This window comes from Muscardinus avellanarius, assembly GCF_963383645.1.
Source record: "Muscardinus avellanarius genome assembly, chromosome: 11".
Taxonomy (NCBI): Eukaryota; Metazoa; Chordata; class Mammalia; order Rodentia; family Gliridae; genus Muscardinus; species Muscardinus avellanarius.
Window position 1 is genome coordinate 87,849,726 of NC_137797.1, and position 14,612 is coordinate 87,864,337.

The 14,612-nt window shown below is 39.1% G+C and overlaps 1 protein-coding gene across 1 annotated transcript in view; it reads left to right on the plus strand.

Moving 5' to 3' along the window:
• The window catches only part of OVCH1 (ovochymase 1), a gene marked incomplete at both ends in the record, with an annotated part of 65,129 nt that overhangs the window by 27,026 nt on the left and 23,491 nt on the right, over positions 1-14,612 (plus strand). The window contains 3 exons of the mRNA XM_080704936.1: positions 9,391-9,463; positions 10,301-10,496; positions 13,660-13,814. Of these exons, the coding sequence (XP_080561062.1) occupies positions 9,391-9,463; positions 10,301-10,496; positions 13,660-13,814 (424 nt within the window). The remainder of the gene's footprint in view (positions 1-9,390; positions 9,464-10,300; positions 10,497-13,659; positions 13,815-14,612) is intronic.

Genomic DNA, 14,612 nt, shown 5'->3' on the forward strand with positions numbered 1-14,612 from the left:
GCCATCACACTCAGCTTATGTTTGCTCTTTTTAAATATTTTATTTGAAAATTTTATTTTGACCTGGGAGGCTGAGACCAGAGGGGTCACAGGTTCAAGACCAGTCTCAGCATCTTAACAAGATCCTGTTTCAAAATAAATAAATAAAATAATTAATTAATATTTTGGGAGTGTATCTCAGAGGTAGAATGCCCCTGGGTTCAATCCTCGGTTTAAAAAAAAAAAAAAAAGCACAAATCAAAAACAAAACAAAAAAAGCCACTTTCCCACAGAAAGTTCTTCTTTTGGTTTTAACCAAAACAGTATATTGTGTAGGTGTTTGTTTTGAGTTTATATAACAGAACTGTAGTTTATATTCTTTGTAACTTGCTTTTATCTTTACCGCATATTATGTAGATCAAGCCATAAGCCACATGGATATGTGTAACTATAAGTAATTTGTTTTCAATTCAGGCTAGTTAAATCAATCACTTAGGCGTAGTTTCTGGATAACAGTATTTTTGAAAAGCTCCCCGAGTGGTTCCAATGTGCAGACGGGGTCAAGAACCTCTCCTTTTTCTAACCTCTTGACCATCTCCTGCTTGCTCACAGTGAATCAGGCACCCTGGTTCTTCTGATGCTCAGGGGTATTGATCTTGGTGCAGCCTCAAATTCTGTATAATTGCTCTTCTCTTTGCTATTCAGGATACCACATTATGTTTAACTCTCAAGATACCTTAGGCTTCTTTGGGCTGTTTCCCAGGCTTTCCATGTTTTTTGATGACTTGACCATTTTGAGGAGTACCTATTTGGTATTTCATAGAATGTTTATCAATTGTGTTCATCTTGTATTTTTCTCACGGTGTTACTGGGTTCTGAATTTGGGGGAGGAAGACTACATAGTAACTACCATTCTTAGCACAACAAGTCAAGAGTACATGCATAACTCATCACTGATGTTAGCCTCAATCATGTGGCTGAGGTAGGGGACTTCTGCAAAATTACGCTTTTCCATTCCATACTTTGGAAGCGAGTTGCTAATAGGTAGTTGGACAGTAAACTCTACCCCTTTGAGCAGAAAATATTTAAAGAACTAACTTAAAATGCAGCATGAGAGATTTATCTTTTTACCCTCTTTTTATTAAGTTTTATTTATATTAGTATGGACTCAGAGATGTTTAGCTTATAAATATTGCACACTTTATTGTTCAAATGATCCCAGAGTTGGCCACTGTGAGCTCTTTCCAATTAGCGCGTTAGGCTCCTATTCTTTTGTGACACTACAAAGTGTTCCAGGCTCATCTCGCAAGTTCAGTCTCAGAGTCAATCATTTCTCCAAGTAGCCTGCTTCATTTTACTTGGGATTGATACAGGAAATCATGATCTAGGTGCTGGGTGTACCAACTGCTACTAGGGACTTGTTGCTTCCAAATATAGAAAGCAAAGGATGTCTGCTAGCCAAAGTTGTAAACATGTCCAACCATCTGTATTCATGTTAAGCTGTAGTCATGTTTTTAGCTCCAGTCCAGTACTACATGGGATTCCTTTTAAAATTTCTCTGTTAGAAAACTCCATTTTATAGTTATTTTCTCAAATTGCATTTTGATATATCATAGGAAAGAAGCCTTAATACTAGTTAACTAGTAAAACTTCATATATCGGAAGAGACAAGTATTAGTACTGAGGCCAAAGACAACGAAGACACTTTAAATAAATCCTTTTGTCAAATAACATGGTCTATTTCTGAATTTTTGTGCTGGGATGTGTCACCTTGCAGCATGATATACAACATAACAAAACTCTTCTCAAGGTGTACCTTCAACTTATGTGTCACTTGAGGTCAATAAACACAGTAATCTGCCAATTTTTATGAGCTATTTAAGCTAATCACAAAAAGGTTTGTATTTAATTCCATCAGTGATTTATTTATTTACTTTTATTTTTTGTTGGTGCATTGTAGTCATGCATCTTAATGGGATAAAAGACTTGTGTAGACATACATGCACACATCACTCAATTAAGTCTTACCCAATCCCCACTCCATTCCCTCCCCATTCCTCCTTCCCATGCTTGAATTTTTAAAAATAAATTATAATAATGTGGGGGGGAGATAGAGAAACTTATGTAAAATCTAAACAATTGCCAGGTACAGAGACACACAACTATAATAACAGTACTTGGAAGGCTGAGACATGAAGATCAAAAGTTTAAGGCCATCCTGCCCAACATATCAAAACCCTTTCTAAAAGCAAAAAAATAAAAAGAGCCTCGGGGATGTGGCTCAGAGTTAAGAGTGCCTAGGGTTCATTCTATAGTAATACCCCTCCCCACAAAGAAGCTAACATATTCTTTTACTAACTCTTTCCACCTCTCTGGAATTAATCCATATTAAGAATTATTTGTGCTGGGCATGGTGGCACACGCTTGTAATCCCCGCGCTTGGGAGGCTGAGACAGGAGGATCGCGCAGGTTCGAAGCCAGCCTCAGCTACTTTGTGAGGCTTTCAGCAACTTAGTGAGACCCTGTTTCCAAATAAAATATAGAAAAGGTCTGGGAGTATAGCCCGGAGATAGAAAGCCTCTGGGTTCCACCCCCTGTACCACTAAAAAAAAAAAAAAAAAAAAAAAAAAAAAAAAAAAAAAAAAGAATGATTTATCTGATGTCCATTAATAATAAAACACATATGCATATAGTTTATAATATTGAAATATACCTCACGTTGCTTTATACTTTTGTGTAGATGACATTATGTTTTCTTTTTATACTGAGATGAATAATATATGTACCTCATTTTTGTGGTACTGGGGGTGGAACCCAGGGGCTTTTCTACCTCCGAGCTATACGTCCACACCTTTTTTATACTTTATTTGGAAACAGGGTCTTACTAAGTTGCAGAGAGCCTCACTAAGTAGCTGGGGCTGGCTGTGCCATCCTCCTGTCTCAGCCTCCCAAGTGCTGGAATAACAAGCGTGTGCCGCCACACCCGGCTGGAGCTCATTTTTAAACACTTTCCTAGTGACCTAACTTATTTAACTCAGAGAAATGCCTTTTTAAAAGTAATCATTGAAGCATATAGATACTTACACTAAAAATGTCTTACTATTTGAATATAACAAAAACGACAGGTCACACTCATGCCCCATGTTTGTGGGAATGTATCTACTGACTTCTTCATGCATTTGTTTCTCCCTACTTGCTGATATGGTATAGGTATGGAATGTTCCTCAGAAGAGATAATTTGTTGGCAATGTAGAAATGCACAAATGTTCTGAGGTTAAATAATTGAATAAGGACAGTAACCCTGATAAATCCACTGATGGATTAATAATTCGAATAGACTGGGTATGATTGGAGGAGGTAGGTCACTGGGAACAGGGCCTTGAGAACTATGTCCCTGGTTTCTTTCTTTCCTCCTCCTCCTCTTCCTCCTCCTCTTCCTCCTCCTCCTCCTCCTCTACCTCCTCCTCCTCATTCTCATTTTTTCTCTCTCTCCCCATTCCTCCCCACCTCTCCTTCTGGCTGCCCTAAGCAGCTGTCCTTCACCACACGCTGCCACCATGATGTTTCTGACTTGTTGAAGCCAGGTCGCCATGGACTGAAACCTCTGAAACCATGAGCAAATAAATCTTTCCTCCTCTAAGTTATTCTTGTCCGATATTTTGGTCACAGCAACAGAAAATCTAATACACTCACTGTCTTCTAGCTATGAACATCCAAGATTCTGCTCTCCATTGAAAGAAGCTTCTAAGTATTCAAATCCATTGAAAAGGGAGGTTTTCCATGTGAGATTAGATAGTTGGGAAGATATACAAAATCCAGGAGTTGATACAGGCCACACTTTTACTGAGTCTCCAGGTTCTAGGCTAGCTGCCCCTGATGAGTAGTGCTCCAAAGACTCTAAGAAGAGCCAGCAACATCCTATCACCTCCGACCACTGCTTGCCTTAGCAGTAGTTCTCAAATGAGCATACGCCATAATTGCCTTTTAGATTTCTGATTCCTTAGGTTTGATTTTGGACCTAGGAATTTGTATACCTAGCAGTTTCCCCAGTTATATCATTCCATACTTAGGGAAAACTAAGGTTCTCATCTTGCTTACTCCACACTAGTATTTGTACCTAAGTTCACACTGCAACTATATTTTGGAATCTTTGTCTCAAAACTAAATCAACTCTTTTTTAACTTCAGATATTTTTTCTGTGATTTAGTAGTGGCTTTTTCTTTTATCATAGCAGTAAATAACACAGGTCCCATGCGTGCGTTGGGGATGAGACCCTAAGGACGTAAAAGGTGAAATGTAATTATGGGAAAGTGGGAATAAAATGTGGAGAAATAAATTAATCAGTTGGTACTGTGAATAATTATTTCACTACTGGAAAAATATTAGGCTTCACTGACTAATAACATATATATATTTTTGTCTTATGTTTTTTATACAGTATCCTTTACTAAACTGAAGGCTATTTGATGATCACGCACATAAATTTTCACTGGAAATTAAAGTCTACATTATCAACTATATTATGACTCTTATTATTTTATTTTGTATGCTATATCCTATATAAATAAATGGAGAAGTCTCTGGGGCCAGGCATGTTGCCATATGCCTGTAATCCTAGCACTTGGGAGGCTGAGACGGGAGGATTACAGATTCAAGGACAGCCTCAGCAAGTTAGTGAGACCCTCAGTAACTTCCTAGCAAGACCTTGTTTCTAAATAAAAATTAAATTGGGCTGGAGATGTGGCTCAAAAATAGAATGCTCCTGGGTTCAATCCCTAGTACCACAAAACAAACAAAAATAAAAAATCATCTGGGAATATAACTCAGTGGTAGAATGCTACTTAGCTATATCATGCACATGACTCTGGACTCAATTCCCAGTATCATTATCCAAAAAAAAAAAGTTTCTTCATGGCAAAATAATAATTTAGAGGGTAACTTTGAAGATAAAGTTTAATTCTTCCATTAGAGATGATGTGACGGATATTAACAGCGATAATGGCTCTCATGATGGAGACATTACCATCTGCAAGTCACTTGCCCAGCACATTGCCTGAGGCAGCTTGCTTAAGAAAGGAGTCAGAGTCATCATGGAAGGAACTGAAATGAGCAAGGGTCGCCTGGAGAGAAGGGGCCTACATGTCTTAGGCCACTTGTTCTCCTTGAACTGAGTCATAAAATAATTTCTGTAACTTTACGAATCAGTTCTGAAAAATATTTTGAAGAATATTTCCAAAGGAAAATAGCAGCATATTTCTGGCAACTGGGGGACTCTTTCTTTTCTTTTTTTTAAGATTTTTTAATATGCTTTTATTGGTACGTTATAATTTCACATCATAGTGTAAATCATGTTGACAGTGATAGACATGCACACGGAACTTGGTGCCTGTCCCCCAATCCACTGTCTTCCCATCTCCTCCCCTTCCCCATACAGAGTTCTGAGACTGACATTGGTATTTTCACATATGTACACATAGCCGACGGTAGTAAGTCCTTTAATGAACCTCACTCTTCCCCCTCCCCTTCCCTAGACCACCTTCCTGGCTTCACTGAGATTTTCCCTCCATCGTCTGGAGTCCCTCTGTCATCCTTAGTACTCCCTCTCTTCTGCGTATCAGAGAGCACATATGACCCTTCAGTTTCTGGGACTGGGTAATCTCGCTGAACATAATGTTCCCCAGGTCTTTCCATTTTCTTGAAAATGACATAATTTTGTTCTTTATTGCCGAGTAGAATTCCATTGTGTGAATATCCCATAATTTTGTAATTCATTCATCTGTTGATGGACACTTAGGTTGGTTCCATAATTTGGTTATGATAAATTGTGCTGATATGAATATGAATATGCATATATATTATTATACTTCTCTGGTTTTAATCCCTTTGGAAAGATATCTAGGAGTGGCATAGCTGGGTCACATGGAAGACCCATTCCCAGTTTTCTTTCTTTTTTTTTTTTTAATTTTTATTTTATTGGTGCACTGTATTCATACATCATAGTGGGATACAAACTTTTGTAGTCATACATGCACACATCGCCCAGTCAGCCCCCACCCGATCCCCACCCCATTCTCTCCCCATCCCTCCCTCCCATGCTTGGCTTAGTGGTTGACATCTAGTATTATAGCAATTTATCCAAAATTAAAAATGATAATCTCACATAACAGTTTCATTTGTCTGATACCAAGCTTTTGATGACTTAAAGATAACATTTCAATATTTCTTTTTGCTTTCTTTCTTACCAGAGAATATTTTTTTCTTTTTTTTAGGTGAAACCATCATATATTTATTTTTCAGAAAAAAATCTATCCTGATATGGAATATGGACTCTAGATACCCAAAACAATCTCGAAGCAAAAACAAAGCTAGAAGATGTATATTTTCTGATTTCAAACCATATAAAGCTACAATAATTGAAACAGTGTAGTACTGTTCTAAAGGCAGATATATAGACCATTGGAGTTAAATACAAGCCTAGAGCTAACTTCTTCCCTATATTGTCAAGTTATTTTTGAAAAGGTTTCCACGAACATTTGGTGGTGGAAATAATAATCTTTTAACTAAATATTGTTGAAAAATAATAATTACATGGAAAAGAATAAAATTGGACCCTTACCTAATCCCACATACAAGTATTAACTCAAACTAGATAAAAGACCTAAATATAAATCTTAAGACTATAAACTTTTAGGAGAAAATCTGGGTCATAAAACCTCACAACATTGAAATTGGCAGTGATTTCTTGGATATGATTTCAATGGCACAGGCAACAGAAGAATATACAAACTCCCTAAAAAATAAAAGAAAATATTGTATATCCAAAGACAATGTAAACAGAGTTAAAAGTTACTAATAGAATTGGATAAAATATTTCCAAATGCTATATCTGAAGGTATATTAGTATTCCAACTAGAAATCCTAAAAATTAACAACAATAAAAGCAAACAATACAATTTAGAGATAGGTAAAAGACTAACATAAATAATGAATCTCCACAGATAACCAATCTTAGTTGTCTGTTGGATGGAAACTCTTGTTTCTCTGGTTCTGGTGAGTGTTACCTATTTCTTCTTTGTAGTTAATCTCTTTGAGTATTTTCTCTAGCGCTGGTTTTGAAGACATAAATTCCTTCAGTTTCTGTTTGTCATGGAAGCTTCTTATTTCTCCATCTAATTTGATAGAAAGTTTTGCTGGATAGGAAATTTTTGGCTGGAAGTTATTTTCTTTCAGAGTTTGGAATATGTTACTCCAAGCCCTTCTGGCTCTCATGACTTGGTTTGGGAAGTCTGGAGTGATTCTAATTGGTTTGCCTCTGAATGTCACTTGGCCCTTTGTTTTTGTTGCCTTTAAGATTCTCTGCTTGGCTTCCACATTGGTCATTTTGACAATTATATGGCGTGGGGATCCTCTTCTTGGATCCTGTCTAAAGGGAGTTCTATAAGTTTCCTGGATCTGTGTATCAACCTCTTGCTCTATATTTGGAAAATTTTCTGCTATTACTTCCTTGAAGAGATTGTTGATCCCTTTGGTTTCACTTTCTTTTCCCTCCTCTATTCCAATTATTCTTAGGTTAGCTCTCTTAAGATGGGCCCATATTTCTTCAATGTCAGATTCCTGCTGTTGGATATCTTTTTCTAGATTAGAAACTATGCATTCATTTTTGGATTGCTCATCTTCTAAGAGCGAGATTCTGTTCTCCATGTGGTCTAATCGGTTGTTTGTGCTTTGAATTGAGGCCTTTACTTCATTAATTGCATCCTTTATCTCTTTTTGGCTCTCTCTGAGTTCTTTTCGAAGCACCTCTATTATTTCTACAGTTATTTTCCTGATTTGATCTTCTAGAAATCTCTGATTTTCTGTTTTATCAGGTTCTGATGCTGTGGGGTTGTGCACATTCATTACTTCAGTGTTATTCCTCTTTCCCATGATTTCGGAGGTTTGTGCCTTCTCTGGGTTCTTCCCTTGGGTCACTATGGCTTCAGTTAAGGTGCTCTGGATCTCGAGTCTGTATTATCTCAGACCCTACTACTCCTTTACTGGGTTGTATCACAGAGTCTCCGACCCAGGGAGTCGATAGAGGCTGCTTTAAACTATGGGGGGTGCCAGGTTGCACGCTCTCCTATGGTGTGATATCTCTGCCACCACCACTCCCTCACTGGGTCAAGTCCCAGGAGGCACAATACTGGGATTTCTCCTCTGTGGCCCGCAATTTGACTCACTGTTCTTGAGTACGTAGATGTAGCTGTACTGGACTCGGTGAATTTACTGCTGCTGCCGCCGCCGGTGGCAATATGGCGCCTCTGCCACGCCCTCGGCCATGAGGCTGGCGTATTTTTTCTTCTCTGGTTTTGATTTCCACTCTGAATCCCTGCAGCGTGTGCTGAGCTCAGCCACTGGGAGCTTTAAATGCTGTCTGCGCCGAAAGATCCCGCCTGGCTGTTCCGCATTGGCTCACCTCGGCTTGCTGTAGCCGTCCGCTGAGTTCGCCGCTGCCGCCGGCAGTATGGTGCTGCTGCCGCGTCCTCGGGCGTGTGTGTCTCCTCTGTGGCCCTGAGCTCTGTTCTCAGTCGCTTTCTCTCTGGAGCCTGGTGGTTTTTTTGTTTTTCTGGTGATGGTGTTTTCTGGCTATGAAAGGCGCTCTTTTTGTGGTAATGGAGATTGGTTGTTAGCGGGACTCTTAAGCCCCGCTTTTCTCGGTCGCCCGGACTCTTTCCACAGGTACTTCTTCAACTAAAAAAATCTTGATAGGGCAAATTAATGGACATCAATTCAAATGTTTAAATACCTCTTTTGAAGTACATTAGAAGCGTGCCAATCTTAAGTTTACAGTCAGAATAAGTTTCACACAAAGTAGATGACCATGTATGCAAAACTCTGATTTGGAATCAAAATATTATATCCCCCCGCCTCCTCCCACCCTCCTGACAGCACTTTTCTGGAAGTAATCAGCACCTGATTCCTCACACCGGGTGAGCTTTGCCCGTGTTGGGATGGATAAACTCTTTTCCATCTGGTTTCACCAATTCTGGTGTCATGCTAAAAGACGGCAATGTGAGATAGAGCCCATTTGGAGACACTTGAAGAGTAAAACAGAGACCCCAAAACCACTTTGTTTGCATGTAATTTTTATGTAGTCTTATTGTCACCGAAATTAAAACAAGCTTTAATGCTTTCTTTTTTGTTCTCAACTTCAAAAAAAGTCTTTGGTGATGTATGGCACAGGCTCCGAAGACATATTATAGCCAGAAGCCTTGGGCAAGAGACATAGTCTCTGAGATCAGGAGGAGTGGAGAGGCTTGCCTGTTAGGGGGACACAGGCACCAAGGCAGGGTTGGATGTCACCTGGCTAAAATGAACACTGACTGTTGGTGGGGTTGGCCCCAAATATAAAAAGTTGCTCTACTTTGTCCAGGAAAGGTAATCCACTCTCTTGGACCATTGTTGCTGGAGACCATGACAGAACCCTAAAGGAACCAACCGAGCAGGTGAGAAGTGTTTTTGATGATCTTTCTGTCAGTTCTCTGAACGTTGCCACATGCCATGCTTTAGCTTAAATGTATAATTAGCTATGAATCACCTAGTGCCCCTTCACACTTACCATCCATAGATGCAACCGGGGATTGCATTCTAATTTGAGAATTAGGTGAGGCAGAACAGGAGTGCAAATCCAGGCCTGTGTACAGAGATTTGCATATATTTGTTTCTTAAGAATCTTCAGTCTTTAATAAACTGGGCATGCTTATAAACCCAGCATTCGGGAGGCTGAGACCAGAGGATCACAGTTTGCGGACAGCCTCAACTACTTAGTGAGGCTCTTTACAACTCAGTGAGACCGGGTTTCAAAATAAAAAATAGGGCAGGGGCTGTATCTCGGAGGTCAAATGCCCCTGGGTTCCACCCCCAGACCTGAAAAAAAAAAAAGAATTTTCAGTCTTTAAAAGGTGGTTTATTGCAAAATTATAAACCAATATTGGCCTTTAAAATTTAGTTCAGAGTTGGGCATGGTGGTGTATGTACACCATAATCCCAGTAATTGGGAGGCTGAGACAGGAAGAATGGAGGTTTGAGGACATTTCCCAAGAAGTGAGATTCTCATCAAACTCGTGAGACTTTGTTCAAAATAATAAAGTGGGGATGGAGTGTAACTCAGTGGTAAAATGCTCCTGGGTTTGATCCCCAGTATAACAAAAAATAAAATAAAAAAGTAAAAAGTCATTTTCATTGCTAGTGTTTGGAAATGCTGAAATTTAGGATTTGAGACTAAGAAAATAGCTTGACTCTTTCATTTTATCTTGCAATTCGCTTGCTTGTCATTGACCCAGGTGAGGAGGGCCAAACACATCATAGTGCATGAAGACTTTGATACCGTGACCTATGACTCTGACATCGCTCTAATACAGTTGAGCTCTCCTCTGGAGTACAACTCGGCGGTGAGGCCGGTGTGTCTCCCCCATGGCACGAAGCCTCTGGTTCCCTCTGAGCTCTGTGTTGTGACTGGATGGGGAAGCACTGGTGGAGGTGGGCATTGTACACTATCTTGAATGTCACTGTCATTATTTCTGAAAATAGGTCATGCAAATGTCAAGCAGTATCTACTTTCGTCCTTCTTTCTTCTGAAAGATAGAAACCATGTTTTACTTACCTGGAATAGGTCAGCAAGTGATTAGATAATGAGCTGTTTAAAATTCTTGCTTCTGGGTAAGTTAAATTATAAGTAGACTGGATCAAAGGTCAGCAAACTTTTTTTTTTTTTTTTAGCAACTGTTTTCTGTAAAGGCCCAGATAATAGTCATCTAAGCTGGGCATAGAGAATCACAGACTTTGGCCATCCTCAGCAACTGAGCCTCTCTGCAACTTATCAAGACCCCACTTCAAAAATAAAAATAAAATAAGGTTAGGGGATATAGCACAGAGGTAGACTGTCCCTGGGTCCAATCCCTGGTAACACACAACACACACACACACACACACACACACACACACACACACACACACATGCACACGCACACGCACATGACTTGTAAACTTGTAAGCCTTGAAGGTTATATGGTCTCTGTCAGCTCTACCAGTATAGAGTAAAATTGCCAAAGATAATATGTAACAGGACAGAAATGGCTGTGTTCCAATAGAACTTTATGAAATTTAAACTTCATGTAATACTCATATATAATGAAAAGCATTGTTTGAATTTTTTCAACCATCCAAAAATGTACTGAACATTCTTAGATCATAGATTGTGCAAAATAGGACAGGGATCTGGGTATGATGTCATAGAATTGACTACTGGTTATAGTTTACTGACTCTTGGGCAATATGATAGGGGTCTTATAGCCATAGTAAACTACTGAATGCCTGAATAGGTTGCTGTTTGCTTTTTATATCTTTTACTGTAGAATATTGTTCTCTTTTTATTTCCCTTCTATTCATGTCACCTGTACGAAAGTTCTCTTTGACTCCTAACCATATTCTTGTTCACAGCTTACAGGGTTACCTACAGGCAAGCTGTATTTTCATACAGCTTTACAACTACCATAAGAGCTGATTTTCTCATCCCCATTTTACAAACAAGAAGACTGTTCATTGAATTTATCATTTTGCTAAGATCTCATCACTGAGTTCAGAGGCTAGGACTTAAGATGAGCATGGCTCAGCTTATACCCACGTCTTGAATGGCTTCTCATTGTAATAGAAAAAAAAATTAAATTCTTTAGCCTGGCGTGGAAAGCTCTCTGTGATTCGGCCTCTACTTACCTCTCTGATGTCATTTCCTTTTCTTTTCTCTTTGTGGTTAACCTTCAGGTACCATGTCCTTCTTCCTCTCTCTAAATGTCAAGTTCATGTCCTTTCCCCTCCACTTGGAGCACCCTTCTTATGACGTCCCCAGAGCTGCCTCTTCATCGTTCTCTTCTCACTGAAAGTCACCTCCCTTCCTGGACCACATGCTGCAGTGAGACCGCCCTCCCACCACATCCACACTGCCCAGTTTAATCAACTCATCGTGCTTAAGTATTCTGGCTTTATTTTTGTTATGATTCTCTCTGTGTCACTCACTAAAATGGGGGAAGCATCTTGGAAGTAGATCTGTTGTTTACCTCTCTTTTCCTCAGATCTGTTGACTCGCTGGCTTCAAACACCTTAAATAAACGTGCCTGATATCTAATACCTTTAACCTTCGCCAGCTTCATGAACACTGGACAACTTAGCAGTGCTTACAGTCTTATAAAAATAATTCATTCTTTCTGGGCATGGGGGGCTGAAACAGGAGGATTGCAGGTTTAAGGCAACAGCCTTAGCAATTTAGAGACACTGTTTCAAAATAAAAAATAAAAAGGTCTAGGAGTATAGCTTGGAGGTAGAGTGCCCCTGGGTTCAACAGTAAAAACAATAACTATTACTACTACTACTGCTACTACTACTACTACTACAATTCATTCTTTGTACCCAGAGGAGGGAGTGAATTCATTCTCAAATTTGAGACATACTCAACTACCCTAATTATGATACTTCCTAAAAGGAGGAGGAATTTTTTTAAAAATGCAAAATTTAGAATTGTACCTAGGCTCCAGTTTTAATTCTGTTCCATAAAATATACAAGATCAAATTATCAGAGATCTGGGTTTTTCATGTGTAAAATCAATGTGGTTAACCTACCTCACAATGTTTTTGTATTATTCAAATAAAAAGCTTTATAAATATTAAAGCATTATATAGATATAAAATAATTGTCTTTTGCTACAAAAGGTATAGGGCTAACAAGTACTACACTTTCTATATTAGGTACAAATCTGAAATGCTAGAAAAAGTTATATAGAATACTCCTAAACAGGCCTGCCTAAGTATTAGAAGAAATTCCTTTTGTATTATCATTAGTGTCATATAAAACTTAAGATGAGATTAAAGTCGGGCTTGGTAGTGCACACCTGTACTTGGGAGGCTGAGACAGGAGGATCACAGGTTCCAGGCCATCCTCAGAAATTTAGGGAGGTCACCATTAACTTAGACCCTGATTCAAAACAAAAAAATAAAACAACTCAGAGGTAGAACATCCCTGAGTTCAATCCCCAATACTGAAAGAAAAGAAAAAAGATGAAATCAGGCTTTTGTGATAGTAGAGGAAAAAGAATGTAATTTTGATTTCTATTAGACAATCATATATTATCACATACTTGTAAATAAAAATATACAACATAGTTATATGCATAAATATATAATATATTTAAATTTATATAAGTCATATATATATATATAATACCAAGTCATGTATCTCTGGTTTTTTCCTTCTGAATTATTTTTTTTGAGGGGTTCTTGGAGTAGAACCCAGGTCCTTTTGCACATGCTAAGTATACATTTTGCCACTGACCTGTATTCTTATGGCTCCTCTAAATTCTTATATGGCAATGTATGATACACTAAAATTTAAATTAGAAATAAACTAAAAGAAAGAGTGTTATTTTTTCACCAGTGGTTTCCCCTTTCACGAAGATGGTACATCTGGATATGAAGACATGCTACATGATACACTTGTATTTTTTTCTCCAATATTCTCCATTAGTTCAGAAAAAAATAGAATGACTGGAGTTATGTCAGTACAGAGCAAATCTAATAGTAAATATTTCTTTAGCTCCACCTTATGCTTGCTTTGTCTTCAAGCCTTCTCTTTCTGAATCCATTTCCTCATCAGATGGAGGCCTAGCCAGTCGCTTACAGCAGATTCAAGTACCAGTGTTGGAAAGAGCGGTCTGCGAGCGCACTTACTACTCTGCTCACCCTGGAGGGATCACAGACAAAATGCTCTGCGCTGGCTCTGCAGCATCTGCAGGGAAGGATTTCTGTCAGGTAAGAGGATTCTGATTTTGCCCCCTGCTGGAGTCTTTTTAGGCCAGAGGAAAATACAGGGGAAGGAACCTCTCCACTTCCCCACACAAAGGCCAGGAGGACTGCAGGAAGAGTCCAGCTCCTTGATCTGAACATGCTGAGATGCAGGAGTGGCCTGACCCACAGCCAGTGGGTATAGCAGCTGATGTTCAGAATAGCCAGTGGGTAGATTCCGCCAATGTCCAGGAATGAGGCGGCAGGACACATGCAGGCCTGTGAGCAGAGACGTGGCATGATAGAGGCAACCAGAGGTGAACAGGGTTCTAAGGTAGTGTGTCCTGCTTATGTGACTTAAAAAGTGTTGCTGTTTTATATTACTCTTTATCTTCTATATATTCAATTTTCTATTGTAGATTAAAATAATCACTAAGAGAAAAGTAATAACCTTTAAATATGGGTTTTAAATTTAGTGAAAAACAAATTCCTAGGAAGGGCTTAATTTCAGTGAGTTTATCAAAGCACAAAACTGTACAGATCCGTATGCGCATACATTGACAAGTTCAGGATCAACTAAGAAAAAGAAGCATCTGGGTGAATGGGTTGCAGATTACCAGGTTTAATATTCATAAAGTCAGCTGGGCGTGGTGGCGCACGCTTGTAATCCCCGTGCTTGGGAGGCAGAGACAGGAGGATCGCGCAGGTTCGAAGCCAGCCGCGCGCGCTGGCTTAGGAGACCCTGTTTCCAAATAAAAATGTAAAAATAGGTCTGGGAGTGTAGCCCAGAGGTAGAAGGGCTTCCAGGAACCCCAGTACCACCAA